The following is a 14,685-nucleotide window of genomic DNA, read 5'->3' on the forward strand; positions in this document are numbered from 1 at the left end:
TCTATTTCTGAGTATCTCCTACCACTCATTTTTATTTTAATATACTCTGTCAGGAGTGAATGAAAATTTACTCAATCTTATTTTCAAAGATGGAGGTTTTCCCCAGATTTTTTATTATAATTCTTAGATGAACCTCCTGGAGAAGGCATTGGCACCCCACTCCAGTACTCTTGCCTGGAAAATCCCATGGACGGAGGAGCCTGGTAGGCTGCAGTCCGTGGGGTCGCGAAGAGTCGGACACGACTGAGCGACTTCACTCACTCACTCACTCACTCACTTAGATGAACATCCTTGAGACCAGATCTTTGCTTATATACATTAGTATCTCCTAAAGTTGAAATTGGCGGATCATAGCACATTCTTTTTTTAAGGCTGTTGATAAATTTTGTAAAATTATTTTCTGGAAACTTTCCTTGGGTTTTTTAATTCAATATCCTTAAGAGGTGATTATGAAAAATTGAATTCTTTATATGGAAATAAACTTGAGGGGCTTTAAATTAAATTAAAAGTTTAAAAAATGTAAGTCACTGTATTCTTACAAGAAATTTTATACACTCAGAATTTTAATTTTTAAAAAGAATTGATTGTTTTTTTAACGTATGTTTTTACTTTTTATTTTAGGTGTTGCACCTCCCTCTTTTGTAGCAATTAAGGCAGGAACGACACTATACCAGCTTACAACAGCAGGGGAAGCTGTTTCCTGGAACTCAGTATTTGTTCTAATGATTTTGGCTCTTCTTTCTATTCTCCCAGCCATCTTCCAGAAAAAACTAAAGCAGAAATTTGAGTGAATAATCCTCTGGCTTTTAGTTTTCCCATCATCATCATCATCATCTCAGGATTGGCAGGTTTATGTGTTACAATCACCTCTTCAGTAATTGGAACAGGAGTTTGTAAAATAAAATTTCTTATCATATGGTTAAAATAATGCATTTAAGTGGCAAAGGAGAGAAGAAAGTAAAAGTAGAAATTGGTATACCATGAAAAGTGCTGTCAGTAGTTATGATAGACATCTCCTAAATTACTATTCCAAGACTATAGGTATTAAACATAGCAGGATAGTAGGAAATTCTTGACTCAGCTGATTAATTCAATTTAATATATTTCATGAGCTTGCCATAAATACTTACCCTTGACTTGATAATTTAATATTTTTCTCTCTGTTCAGTACTATAGCTAAAATAGGAAGAGCAAATACAAAGTTCAAAAGCAAAGATACAGTATTGCTCTTCCGACTAATGTCAAGCCTTTTTTGAGAGCATAAACTTGAAAACTAAAGCTCAAAAGAGATTTAAATTTTCTTCCTCTTTTTACCTTTGAGATAATAGACTTGTTTAGAAGTTGCATCTTCAGTGGACTACTGAATTTGTAAACGATATCAAGTTATATCTGTTTGGTGAACTTTATTTTTGTCTTCTGTTCTAGATTATCATGGATTAGTCTGAAATTTAAAATTCTGACCAGTCTGTTTTCATCTTTTTGTAGTTTTCAAAATATTTACACTGTGCATATACAAAATTCCAATTACATGATAATTGTATCATACTGGTGTTGATAATTTATATTCAGATAATATTTTATTACACGGTTCCCCTTTACTATCTCAAAAGGGGATCAAAAAAGCAAACATTCAAAGTATGCAGTTTTTAGATGTTAGATTAATTATATTACTTAATATTTTGAAATAAAAGCAGTGGCAGTATAACACTTAAGTGGTTGAACATAGTTTATTTGTTCCAATGACTGTAAAATTTATCACATTTATTTACTAGTCTGGTCTTTAAAGTATGTATTATATAATTATCCTTTTTATGCATGATACATAAGAATGCCTTGTTTCATTTCTCTATTGATGGCTTTATTGTTTGGGGCTGCTTTTGATTAATGCAGTTTCCCTATTTAGGGTTTTTACTTTTTATATCTCAAAGTAAAATTAAATTCTCTTATGGTAACTACTATATTTAAATAGTCCTGGAAAAACCAAACAGCTTTTTGCTGCTTGCTTCATGGTAATACCCTCGATTCCTTGATTCTAGGACATGAAGTACTTGGTCAGTTTTACCTTCACCCAAGACAGTCATGTTGAAAAGTACTTTAGCTGTGGAGGAAATCCTTGTATGTTTTTATTGTGAGAGGTATGATCAGCCTCAAAGCCTGTTTCTACTGTATAATGTGGACTGATTATTTTTTCTATCACAGTATTAACAAATGGATTTATTGTAAATACAAAGAAAATATATTCATTAATATACTATATGTCACCTGGCATTTTGTGTGAAATTATTTATTGTTATTTCTAGCAATATCTTCTTCCTTTCTTACTGATCAGAGACTGATAAAGCTTTTGTTATTTTTACAAGCAAACTTAAAACATAGTCTTTTTGGACAAAGCTCACTAAATACACTGTATAAAATGTAATTGAGTAAATTTTTATCAGACTTTTAAAAATAAAAATAAGAGTATGGACTCAGGAACAGCCTATTTACTCCATTATGTATATATTGTACTTACTCTATTCTCGGAGTATTTTCCCTATTCTTATCATTGATCTTTTCCCTCTCCTAATTGTTTTTTCTGTTAGAAAACGTAGCTGTCACTTAAGGTGGGGTATATTTTCTTCTCCCAAGAGAATAGCCAGTATTTCTACATTCATCATCATTGACTGTCAAGAAAGAGCTTTCTGCAGGCTGTACCCTAAATGCAGTTGATGGCCTGTATTCATGGATTCACAGACTTGGCCTGATGCCAGATGTAGATTCAAGCTTCAGCCACATCTTGAAGACAATTACATAGTAATAAGCACCAGAGAGCATGTGAATAGTGGGGAGGCCAGCAAACTAACTGGGGAAGTTGACTTAGTGAGACTACTCCTTTTTAGTTAATGGTCTCTGTCTGGAAGTCTATTACTTTGAGTGTAATATCTCTAAGGCATTTAATAAATGTAAATTAAAATGTAAGAAGAATAAATTGTACTGAAAAAACCTCAAATATAGTGCTTGGGATTTATTTCGTGGAAGTATTTATATTTTAAAAAATTTTCCTTGAACAAAAATATTCTTTTGAAATTCTGATGCACATTTTCACCTGTAAGAACAAAGAAAAAAATTTTTAAACCTTTAATTTTTATAGTTGGCTTTGGAGAATCTTAAAGCATTTAAATTTTAAATTGTAGAGGTAAGTACAAGTTAACATTTATTTAAGTAGTATATGTAATGATTTCTCTATAAAGGCATCTTTTTAAAGTTCTCTTTGGCTTTTTGAAAATGAGTAGAATAAGTCAAAAGGGGTGAAACTTCCTGGTATTTAAATAATCGTTCACTGATTGTAGTTTAGGTGTTTGAAGGTGGGTCTTATTGCAGTTTCAATGTTCTATTCTGATTTTTGCCTTTTCCCTTTTTTCTTCGTTTCCTGGGAAAAATTTGCTAAACTGGGTGACTTAAAGGGATATTGTTGAAGCTCTAGGCCTCATTTTTCTCATCTGGACTAAGTGAACCCCAGGTTCTTACAGCTCAGACATGATAGGGTTTTCTGAAATTAACAAGATGTGTTAATAGGCTCTTCTAACTAAAAATACTAAATTAAGCACTCCTTTGTCTAGCTTGTTTTGTAGCTGACAGTGTGCTTTCACATCATCACATTTAGGTAAATTAACCATTCCATTTGTAATGAAATACTTGAGAAAACAAAGCAAAAGCTATTCCCATTTGGTTGCTTTACTAGTATAAAGCAGGGTAAAATAGTAATTGTAAAAGGACTCTTCTGAAGAGTCTTCATCCTAGCAAAGACTTGGTATTAAAAAGAGAAACTGTAATCTTAAGTTTGATGACGACTTCGAGTTAGCAGGGATGGTACTTTGAGAATAAAATGGGGAACTCACTGAACTCCTGTATTACATTTTGGGGGCTTTAAAGTTCAGTATCATCTAGCATTTGGAGATCTGCCAAGTGAGCACTCATCATCATGACTGAACTGTTAGATAAAGAGTGCTGGGGAGTAGAAATTGATCCAGTGTTAGCCTCTGATAGCTCTGGAATACCACCTGAAAGTCTAATGGGATTTTTGAAAACTACTCGAGATCAATATTGTAAAACTGGAAGCGGAGAGAGGGAAATACACTGTATATTTTGAATGGAAAACCACTCACATTATAGCACTGTCTCTAGAGTGAATCTGTGAAAATCTTCATCACAAAATCAGTATGGAAGATGGTCTTTTGCCCAGCATCACCTGAAGAAATTGGATTCTTTCCTAGAAACCTGTCTTTCCTGGAAAGCTAACAGGCCCAAGGCAGACATGAGTGTGCTGAGTCAAGACCCCTACCTCACTTTCACCTTTGAGACAGGGTTTCCTGGTGACTGGATGAGCACTCCGAGACCTGCATTGGAATTCATGTTAGAACAGCAGTCAAAGTGTGTGTGTAATTATATGTGCCAAATTGCCCTGGGTACTCCTGGTTCTCAGGCCTTCAAACTATGCCACTAACTTCCCTGGGTCTACAACTTGCAGACAGCAGATCATAGGATTTCTCAGTCGCTATAATCACATGAGCCAATACTTTAAAATATACATGTCTCCTACTGGTTCTGTTACTTTGGAGAGTCCTAATTCAAGGTTATAGTCTACTGTTGTGAAAGTGAAAGTCGCTCAGTCGTGTCCATCTGCGACCTCATGGACTGTACAGTCCATGGAATTCTCCAGGCCAGGATACTGGAGTCGGTAGTCTTTCCCTTCTCCAGAGCATCTTCCCAACCCAGGGATCTAACCCAGGTCTCCTGCATTGGAGGCAGATTCTTTACTAGCTGAGCCATGAGGGAAGCCCAAGAATACTGGAGTGGGTAGCCTGTCTCCTCCAGTGGATCTACTCAGTCCAGGAATTGAACTGGGGTCTCCTGCATGGCAGGCGGATTCTTTACCAACTGAGCTAAGAGGCTACACTGTTAACTGGGGACATACTGAGAAGAAATAGTGATCGGTATTGCAGAGGAAAATTGGAATTTCTGATGGAGTTTGGAAATGATGAAGCAATAGTGATTGATAGAAAAACAATTAGAATTATACATGGTCATCAAGAATTATATGTGGTCTCAAAGGTGTACATGTCTATGTCAAGGTAGTGGTAAGCATGTGTCCTTAAGATATTTGGTAATGTGGATAATTGTCAGAATTTGTCTATAGTTTATGGCTACACAAAAATAGGAAAAATCTCTACCTATATGGAAGACTTGGGAGACTTTGCCTCAAGTCATGTGATAAAGGTGCTATCAGATACATTTTGGGACTTCAGGCCTAGCTAGAGTCAAACATAGGATTCATTTTTAGTGACATTTAAGTGTGAAAACTAACATTCAGCCTGAGGCCTGGGAGACACTTGAATCATCTCTTAGGTCTCAAATTTGGGTGGAGAAGCAGGATGGCACACTCATTATATTTAGATAACAATTCTAGCCAGCTTTGTTGGGAAGAGAGGGATCAGTTCAAATTGAGCTGGAATTGAGTTTACAGACCCAATGAGTAGAGTTCTGGGCAATGGAAATAAATACTTTCCTTATCTGTTAGTCATGTTCAGTTCAGTTCAGTTGCTCAGTCGTGTTTGACTTGGCGACCAAATGGACTGCAGCACTTCAGGCTTCCCTATCACCAACTCCCCAGAGCTTGCTGAAACTCATGTCCATTGAGTCAGTGGTGCCAACCAACCATCTCATCATCTGTTATCCCCTTCTCCTCCTGCCTTCAGTCTTTCCCAGAATCTGGGTCTTTTCCAATGAGTCAGTTCTTCACATCAGGTTGCCAAAGTACTGGAGCTTCAGCATCAGTCTTTCCAATGAATATTTAGGACTAATTTCCTTTAGGATTGACTGGTTGGATCTCCTTGCAGTCCAAGGGACTCTTGAGAGTCTTCTCCAACACCACAGTTCAAAAGCATCAGTTCTTCGGCACTCAGCTTTCCTTATAGTCCAACTCTCACATCCATACATGTCTACTGGAAAAACCATGGCCTTGACAAGACGGACCTTTGATGGTAAAGTAATGTCTCTGCTTTTTAATATGCTGTCTAGGTTGGTCATAACTTTCCTTTCAAGGAGTAAGCGTCTTTTAATTTCATGGCTGCAGTCACTATCTGCAGTGATTTTGGAGCCCAAAAAATAAAAGTCAGCCACTGTTTTCACTGTTCCCCCATCTCTTGGCCATGAAGTGATGGGATCGGATGCCATGATCTTAGTTTTTTGAATGTTGAGCTTTAAGCCAACTTTTTCACTCTCCTCTTTCACTTTCATTAAGAGGCTCTTTAGTTCTTCACATTCTGCCATAAGGGTGGTGTCATCTGCATATCTGAGGTTATTGATATTTCTCCCTGCAATCTTGATTCCGGCTTGTGATTCATCCAGCCTGGCATTTCACATGATGTACTCTGCATATAAGTTAAATAAGCAAGGTGACAATATACAGCCTTCTACTCCTTTCGCAACTTGGAACCAGTCTGTTGTTCCATGTCTGGTTCTGTTACTTCCCGACCTGCATGCAGATTTCTCAGGCGGCAGGTAAGGTGTTTTGGTATTCTCATCTCTAAGAGTTTTCCACAGTTTGTTGTGATCCACACAAAGGCTTTAGCATAGTCAGTGAAGAAGTAGATGTTTTTTCTGAAATTCTCTTGCTTTTTCTAGATTCAGCGGATGTTGGCAATTTGATCTCTGGTTCCTCTACCTTTTCTAAATCCAGCTTCAACATCTGGAAGTTCTTGGTTCATGTACTGTTGAAGCCTAGCTTGGAGAATTTTGAGCATTACTTTGCTAGTGTGTGAGATGAGTATAATTTTGTGCAGGTAGTTTGAACATTCTTTGACATTGCCTCTTTGGGACTGGAATGAAAACTGATCTTTTCCAGTCCTGTGGTCACTGCTGAGTTTTCCAAATTTGCTGGCATATTGAGTTCAGCACTTTCACTGCGTCACCTTTTAGGACTTGAAACAGCTCAGCTGGCATTTCATCACCTCCACTAGCTTTGTTCATAGTGATGCTTCCTAAGGTCCACTTGACTTCACATTCCAGGATGTCTGGCTCTAGGTGAGTGATCACACCATTGTGGTTATCTGGGTCATGACTGTGTGGATCACAATAAACTGTGGAAAATTCTGAAAGAGATGGGAATACCAGACCACCTCACCTGCCTCTTGAGAAATCTATATGCAGGTCAGGAAGCAACAGTTAGAAATGGACATGGAACAACAGACTGGTTCCAAATTGGAAAAGGAGTACGTCAAGGCTGTATATTGTCCCCCTGCTTATTTAACTTATATGCATAGTACATCATGAGAAATGCTGGGCTGGAAGAAGCACAAGCTGGCATCAAGATGCTGGGAGAAGTATCAATAACCTCAGATATGCAGATGACACCACCCTTATGGCAGAATGTGAAGAACTAAAGAGCCTCTTGATGAAAGTGAAAGAGGAGAGTGAAAAAGTTGGCTTAAAGCTCAACATTCAAAAAACTAAGATCATGGCATCCGATCCCATCACTTCATGGCCAAGAGATGGGGGAACAGTGAAAACAGTGGCTGACTTTTATTTTTTGGGCTCCAAAATCACTGCAGATAGTGACTGCAGCCATGAAATTAAAAGACGCTTACTCCTTGAAAGGAAAGTTATGACCAACCTAGACAGCATATTAAAAAGCAGAGACATTACTTTACCAACAAAGGTCCGTCTTGTCAAGGCCATGGTTTTTCCAGTAGACATGTATGGATGTGAGAGTTGGACTATAAGGAAAGCTGAGTGCCGAAGAACTGATGCTTTTGAACTGTGGTGTTGGAGAAGACTCTCAAGAGTCCCTTGGACTGCAAGGAGATCAGTCCTGGGTGTTCATTGGAAGGACTGATGTTGAAGCTGAAACTCCAATACTTTGGCCACATGATGGGAAGGGCTGACTCATTAGAAAAGACCCTGATGCTGGGAGAGATTGAAGGTGGGGAGGAAAGGGGACAACAGAGGATGAGATGGTTGGATGGCATCACCGACTCAATGGAGATGAGTTTGAATAGACTCCAGGAGTTGGTGATGAACAGGGAGGCCTGGATGCTGTGGTCCATGGGGTCGCGAAGTGTCTGACACAAGTGACTGAACTGAACTGAACCGAAGGAAGCCCTAGACATCAATTTGGCTCAGTTGTGAGTGTGTGGGAAGGCTTGATTGCAAATGAAACAGGCCTAGCAAGTTGTGGAATATTTGGGGAAGGCTCTGAGAAAACAAAGGGCTGCTTAATTAGGGGAGTGGAGGAGGAGAGTGGGTAGAGCAGAAACACTAACCCATTTGTTACTGTTGTGCAAGCAGTCTGTTGGGGGCAAACTGCACTCATGTCCTGTTTGTTAGTTATTAGAATTCATCTATCGCAAGCAACAAAATCCAACTCTGGCTTGAGCAAAAGGGGATTCACTGGTACCTCTAGAGGCTAGGACCCAGAAGCACTGGGATAGCCTCAAAACAGGATAGAGGTAGAGCTACTGCCAATGGAACGAATAAAGTACAACTGTCCGTATTTGTAGGCATTTGCTCAGCATTTACATTCCAGGGGTCACATACTCACCACTTAGCCACCAGACTAAAGGAAACTGGGATGCTGATAGGAAGGGAAAATCAATTTAACGTAAGGAAAAAGCCACAAAGGGAAAATTGGAAACGAGAGGAGCTAGAGTGCTTGATACCGGTGGTCAGAAAGTTTGAAGGTCATATATACACATCCTCTTCCGTAACAGTGATAGAGACTCTGAAATAAGACACTGAAGCAGGCAGGAAGCCCATCTGATGACATGCACTATCAGGATGTGGGACAGAGACAAATGGGACCTGATTCTGAGGGTGCAGAGTGTGGCAGAAGACCCTGCCTGGGAACTCGCCCAATTTGGAGGTTGTGCTGTTTTATCCAGAAAGACTTCTTAATGTCTAAGCTTGAGAGCTCCCAATTTTGCTCTTCTGACAGTCTTTTCTCCTAAAAATGGCTCCATTCATACATCCAGTTTTCTGTGTCAAACATTTAGTAACTCTTCTTTATTCTTCATCCCAAATTCAATTCATCAGCACAACTTATTACTTGTACCTCCAGAACTCTTGAATCCAACTACTTCTTCTGTCTTTATTGCTAGCATTGCAGTTAGCCCAAGTTCATCATTATCTTGAACTTCAATAACCTTCTCATTTGTCTGCCTTTTGCCAGACTTACTCCTCTACCTCCATTTTCTACGCAGCAGCCAGCATGACTTCTTAAAAACTCAAGTTACCTATCAAGATTGTGAATAGCATAGCCTGCTGGCATCCTATCCAAAATCAGCCCATAGAAAAATAAGAGAAGCAAGAGAGAGGCACAAACATCATGAGTAATCTCTGGGGTGAATGAAAGCTTTAATCTCTCAGTGTGTGTGCCTGCACACTTGTGCTCACTAGTACTAATTAATAGCTAGAGCAGTGGGGGAGGACTGGAGAGCAATGAGAAGATGGGTTAAAACTTTTTTTTAAAAGAACTAACCACTTTAGGGACTTCTCTGGTGCTTCAGTGGTTAAGAATCCACATTTTAATGCAGGTGACCTGGGTTTGATGCCTGGTCAGGGAATTAATATCCCACATGCCACGAGGCTAACAAGCCCTTGCGCTGCAACTAGAGAGCCCGTGTGCCACAACTGAAAGCCCAAGTGCTACAGTGGAGATCCACCACAGCACCCCCCCGCCGCAAAAAAAAGAACTATTTATTTTTTCGCCTATGACACAAGGCATGTGAGATTTCTTCTACCAGGAACTGAACCCATGCCCCGTGAAGTGGAAACAGAGTCTTAACCACTGGCAGCCAGGGATGTCCTGGGTTAAAAGTTTTGAAGTTATATTTTTCCTTTTCTTGCATTAAATAATAGCCCAGATTCCCTGTACCACTGGGATAACAAGAGGATAGTGTGTAAGTGCTGCTGGGTGAAGAATTGAAGAATACAGGGCCTAACAGTTCTCAACATTCACTTCTCTCCACCCGTGTACCCCGACAACCCCCAATCCAGGACTGAGAAATCATAAACCAAGGAGACTACCTCCTACACTGGAGTTTCTTTTCAACAGTTTATCAGTAAATCCCTGACCTAAGGAGTGGCCTAATAAAGTGGCAGTTAAAGGAACCTGCTATCTAAGGCTTTCTACCCTGAAAATTATTCCATCCTCTCTCTTTAAATTCACTAGGAGAGATACTGAGACTCGGCCTTCAGTCCCTGCACAGTAGATATTAACAGAAAGAGTAACTAATACCAGGAGACCATGGGATCATTAACCAAGACAGCTAAACACCTAAGAAAAAAAATCACTATGAAAGAAAGACAAAAAATTGAACAATGTATAATGCTTAAAACAGAATTATTGGATCAGATAAATTTTAAACAACGTATTCAAAATGGTAAATGTATTATTAACATGATGTAGGAACAAGAAATCATAAAGAACTAGGTAAAATATTAAATAGATATATAATAATTGAAATAAAAATATAATAGGTGAATACTTGAAAATATTTTTAAGTAAAAGAATTGAAAGATATACCACGTAATTCTAAATCAAAAGAAAGTTGGAATGCCTATGGCTGATTCATGTTGATGTTTGGAGAAGCCAATACAATTCCATAAAGCAATTATCCTTCAATTTAAAAATAAATAACTTAAAAAAAAAGAAAGCTGGAGTATTTGACGAAATAGACTTAAAGGCAAAAATACCATAGCTGATAAGCATATTATATACTAGGAAAAAAGAACAAAGTGGAAGATACAATGATTCTAAGCATAGATGCATTAAAAACATAACTTCAAAAAAACCATACATAGTTTCAAAACATCGGAGAAGGCAATGGCACCCCACTCCGGTATTCTTGCCTGGAAAATCCCATGGACGGAGGAGCCTGGTAGGCTACAGTCCATGGGGTCGCTAAGAGTCGGACACGACTGAGCGACTTCACATTCACTTTTCCCTTTCATGCACTGGAGGAGGAAATGGCAACCCACTCCAGTATTCTTGCCTGGAGAATCCTAGGGGCGGGGGAGCGTGGTGAGCTGCCGTCTATGGGGTCGCACAGAGTCGGACACGACTGAAGCGACTTAGCAGCAGTTTCAAAACATAAAAAGCTACCACCTATAGAACTGTGGGGGAAATGGATAGATTAATCGTGGTTGTAGATTTTAACACATCCCTCTCAGAAACTGATAAACAAACATTGAATATATGAAAAGGAAATTAAAGTATATATATGTATGATGGGCCTCCCAGGTGGTGCTAGGTGGTAAAGAAACTGCCTGCCAATGCAGGAGATGAGACACAGGTTTGAGCCCTGGGTTGGGAAGATCCCCTGGAAGAGGGCTAGGCAACCATCTCCAGTATTCTTGCCTGGAGAATCCCATTGACAGAGGAGCCTGGCGGGATACAGACCATGGGGTTGCAAAGAATCAGAAACGATTGAAGTGACTTAGCACACATGTGTGCACATATGTATGATACATATGTAGAACTGTGCACCCAAAAAAGAATACATATTCCTTCTGAACACAAGCAAAATCTTCCAAAAACAGGCCACAAAGGAAGTTTCAAAAGATTGGTATCAGACAATCTTTATACTGCAGTGAATATAGAAATTAATAACAAAAAGACAACTTAAAAATCCAATTTGTGTAGTAAAGGAAACCATAAAGGATATTATGAAATACTTGAAATTGAATGACAACAAATATGTTAAAATTTGTGGAACACAACAAGCATAGCACTCAAAGTAAGATTGATTAAACACACTTAAATATTACATCAGAAAACAACATTAAAATTTGAAAAATCAACATAATCTACTATATTAACAGTCTGAAGAAGAAAATTCATTTATCGTTTCAATTGATGCAGAAAAAGCATTTGGCAAAATTCAGCAGCATGTCATGACAAAAACTCTCAGAAAGATAAAAATGGAGAGGAACTTTAAGTTATAGAAAACAACAGCTAACTAAAAAAATACAGCCACTATTACACTTTATGGTGAAAGATTGAATGTTTTCCCCTAGATCAGGAACAAGGCAAGGATGCTCACTCTCACCACTTTATTTAACAGTGTTAGTTTTAGCTAGTAAAATGAGGTAGAAAAAGGGATAAAAAGCATACAGATTAGAAAGGAAGAAACAAAACTGTCCCTATTTGCATATGACAAGATAATTTCCAAAGAAAATACAAGGAAATTGACCAAAAAAAAAAGCCTAGAATTAATAAGTGAGTTCAGCAAGGTTGCATTTCTTTCTTTTTTTTTTCTTTTAGTTTTTAAGGTTTCATTTCTATATACTAGCACTGAACACATGGAAATTGAAATTAAAAATATAATACCATTTATAATCACTCAAAATGAAATAAGTATAAATCTAACAAAATATGTACAGGACTTGTACACTGAAAACAACACAATGCTGTTGAGAAAGAAGAAGAGACATACCATCACCATGGATTGGGAGACTCAACATTATAAAGATGTTCTTAATGTCTCAGCAAGATATTTTGTAGGTATAGATGAGATATTTTAAAACCTAAATGGAAAGGCAAAGGAACTAGAATAGCTAACACAATCTCAAAAAAGTAGAATAAAGTATGAGGAATCACTCTACCCCATTTCAAGACTTATTATATAGCTACAATAATCAAGACAGTGTGATATTGGCAGAGGGACAGATACATAGATCAATGGAACAGAATAGAGAACACAGGAGAACCACACAAACATACCCAACTGATTTTTTGACAAAAGTGGAAAATCAACTCAATGGAAGAAAGATAGCCCTTTAAACGAATGATGTTGGAACAATTTGGACATTCATGGGCAAAAAAAAAAAAAAAATCCTCTAAATAAACCTCAAAACGGAAATTAACCCTAATTAAATAACTTGAACATAAAATGTAAAATTAAAACTTAGAAAAAAATATAAGAGAAAGTCTTTATTACCCAAAACTAGGCAAGGTTCTTAGACTTGACAGCAGAAGCATGATACATGAAAAGAAGAACTGATAGATAGTACTTCAATTTTTAAAATGTTTACAAAAGATCTTTTTATGAGGATGACAAGACAAGCTACAGAATTGGAAAAAAATTTGCACGCCACATATCCAAAATAGCCTTGGTATCTAGAATGTATGAAGAAACCTCAAAATTCAACAGTGAAAAAAAACAAACCCAACAACGCAATTAGAAAATGGGTGAAAGATATGAACTAATATTTGGTTAGAAATGATATACAGATGACAAATAAGCACATGAAAAGATATTCAACACAATTAATCATTAGAGGACTACAAATTGAGTCCCAATGAGGTATTCTTACACAACCATCTGAGTGACTAAATAAAAAATAGTGATGATACTAAACATTGACAAGGATGTGGAGAAGCTAGATCATTTGTGTATACATTGCTGGTGGAATTGTTAAATAGTATACTAATCTGGAAAACAGTTTTGGAGTTTCTTAAACATGGAACTATCATCAGTTCAGTTCAGTCCCTCAGTCGTAACCAACTCTTTGCGACCCCATGGACTGCAGCACGCCAGGCTTCCCTGTCTATCACCAACTCCTGGAGCTTGCTCAAACTCATGTTCATCAAGTCGGTGATGCCAACCAACCATCTCATCCTCTGTCGTCCCCTTCTCCTCCTGCCTTCAATATTTCCCAGCATCAGGGTCTTTTCCAATGAGTCAGTTTTTCGCATCAGGTGGCCAAAGTATTAGAGCTTCAGCTTCAGCATCAGTCCTTGCAATGAATATTCAGGACTGATTTCCTTCAGGATTGACTGGTTGGATCTCCTTGCAGTCCAAGGGACTCTCAAGAGTCTTCTCCGACACCACCGTTCAAAAGCATCAATTCTTTGGCACCCAGCTTTCTTTATGGGCCAGCTCTCATATCTGTACGTGACTACTGGAAAAACCATCGCTTTGACTAGATGGACCATTGTTGGCAAAGTAATGTCTCTGCTTTTTAATATGCTGTCTAGGTTGGTCATAGCTTTTCTTCCAAGGAGCAAGTATCTTTTAATTTCATGGCTGCAGTCATCAGCTGCAGTGATTTTGGAGCCCCCAAAAATAGTCTCTCACTGTTTCCATTGTTTCCCCATCTATTTGCCATGAAGTGATGGGACTGGTTGCCATGATCTTAGTTTTTGAATGTTGAGCTTTAAGCCAACTTTTTCACTCTCCTCTTTCACTTTCATCAAGAGGCTCTTTAGTTCTTCTTCGCTTTCTGCCATAAAGGTGGTGTCACCTGCATATCTGAAGTTATTGATATTTTTCCTGGCAAACTTGATTCCAGCTTGTGCTTCATCCAGCCCAGCATTTCTCATGATGTACTCTGCATATAAGTTAAATAAGCAGGGTGACAGTATACAGCCTTGACATACTCCTTTCCTGATTTGGAACCAATCTGCTGTTCTGTGTCCAGTTCTAACTGTTGCTTCTTGACTTGCATACAGATTTCTCAGCAGGCAGGTAAGGTGGTCTGGTATTTCCCTCTCTTGAGGAATTTTCCAGTTTGTTGCAATCTACATAGTCAAATGATCCTTTGTGATCTACACAGTCACACGATGGTGTGATCACTCACCTAGAGCCAGACATCCTGGAATGTGAAGTCAAGTGGGCCTTAGAAAACATCACACAAACAAAGCTA

At 38.3% G+C, this 14,685-nt stretch overlaps 1 protein-coding gene across 3 annotated transcripts in view; it reads left to right on the forward strand.

Moving 5' to 3' along the window:
* TMEM41B (transmembrane protein 41B) overlaps positions 1 to 2,989 on the forward strand; it is a 39,026-nt gene extending 36,037 nt beyond the window's left edge. For all 3 annotated transcript variants that reach the window (XM_081540710.1, XM_081540712.1, XM_081540711.1), the window contains one exon: positions 622 to 2,989. In XM_081540710.1, the coding sequence (XP_081396836.1) occupies positions 622 to 791 (170 nt within the window). In that variant the 3' untranslated portion in view covers positions 792 to 2,989. The remainder of the gene's footprint in view (positions 1 to 621) is intronic.
* Positions 2,990 to 14,685: the final 11,696 nt, after the last annotated feature.

This window comes from Giraffa tippelskirchi, chromosome 11, assembly GCF_054371585.1.
Source record: "Giraffa tippelskirchi isolate mGirTip1 chromosome 11, T2T-mGirTip1v1.2.pri, whole genome shotgun sequence".
NCBI lineage: Eukaryota > Metazoa > Chordata > Mammalia > Artiodactyla > Giraffidae > Giraffa > Giraffa tippelskirchi.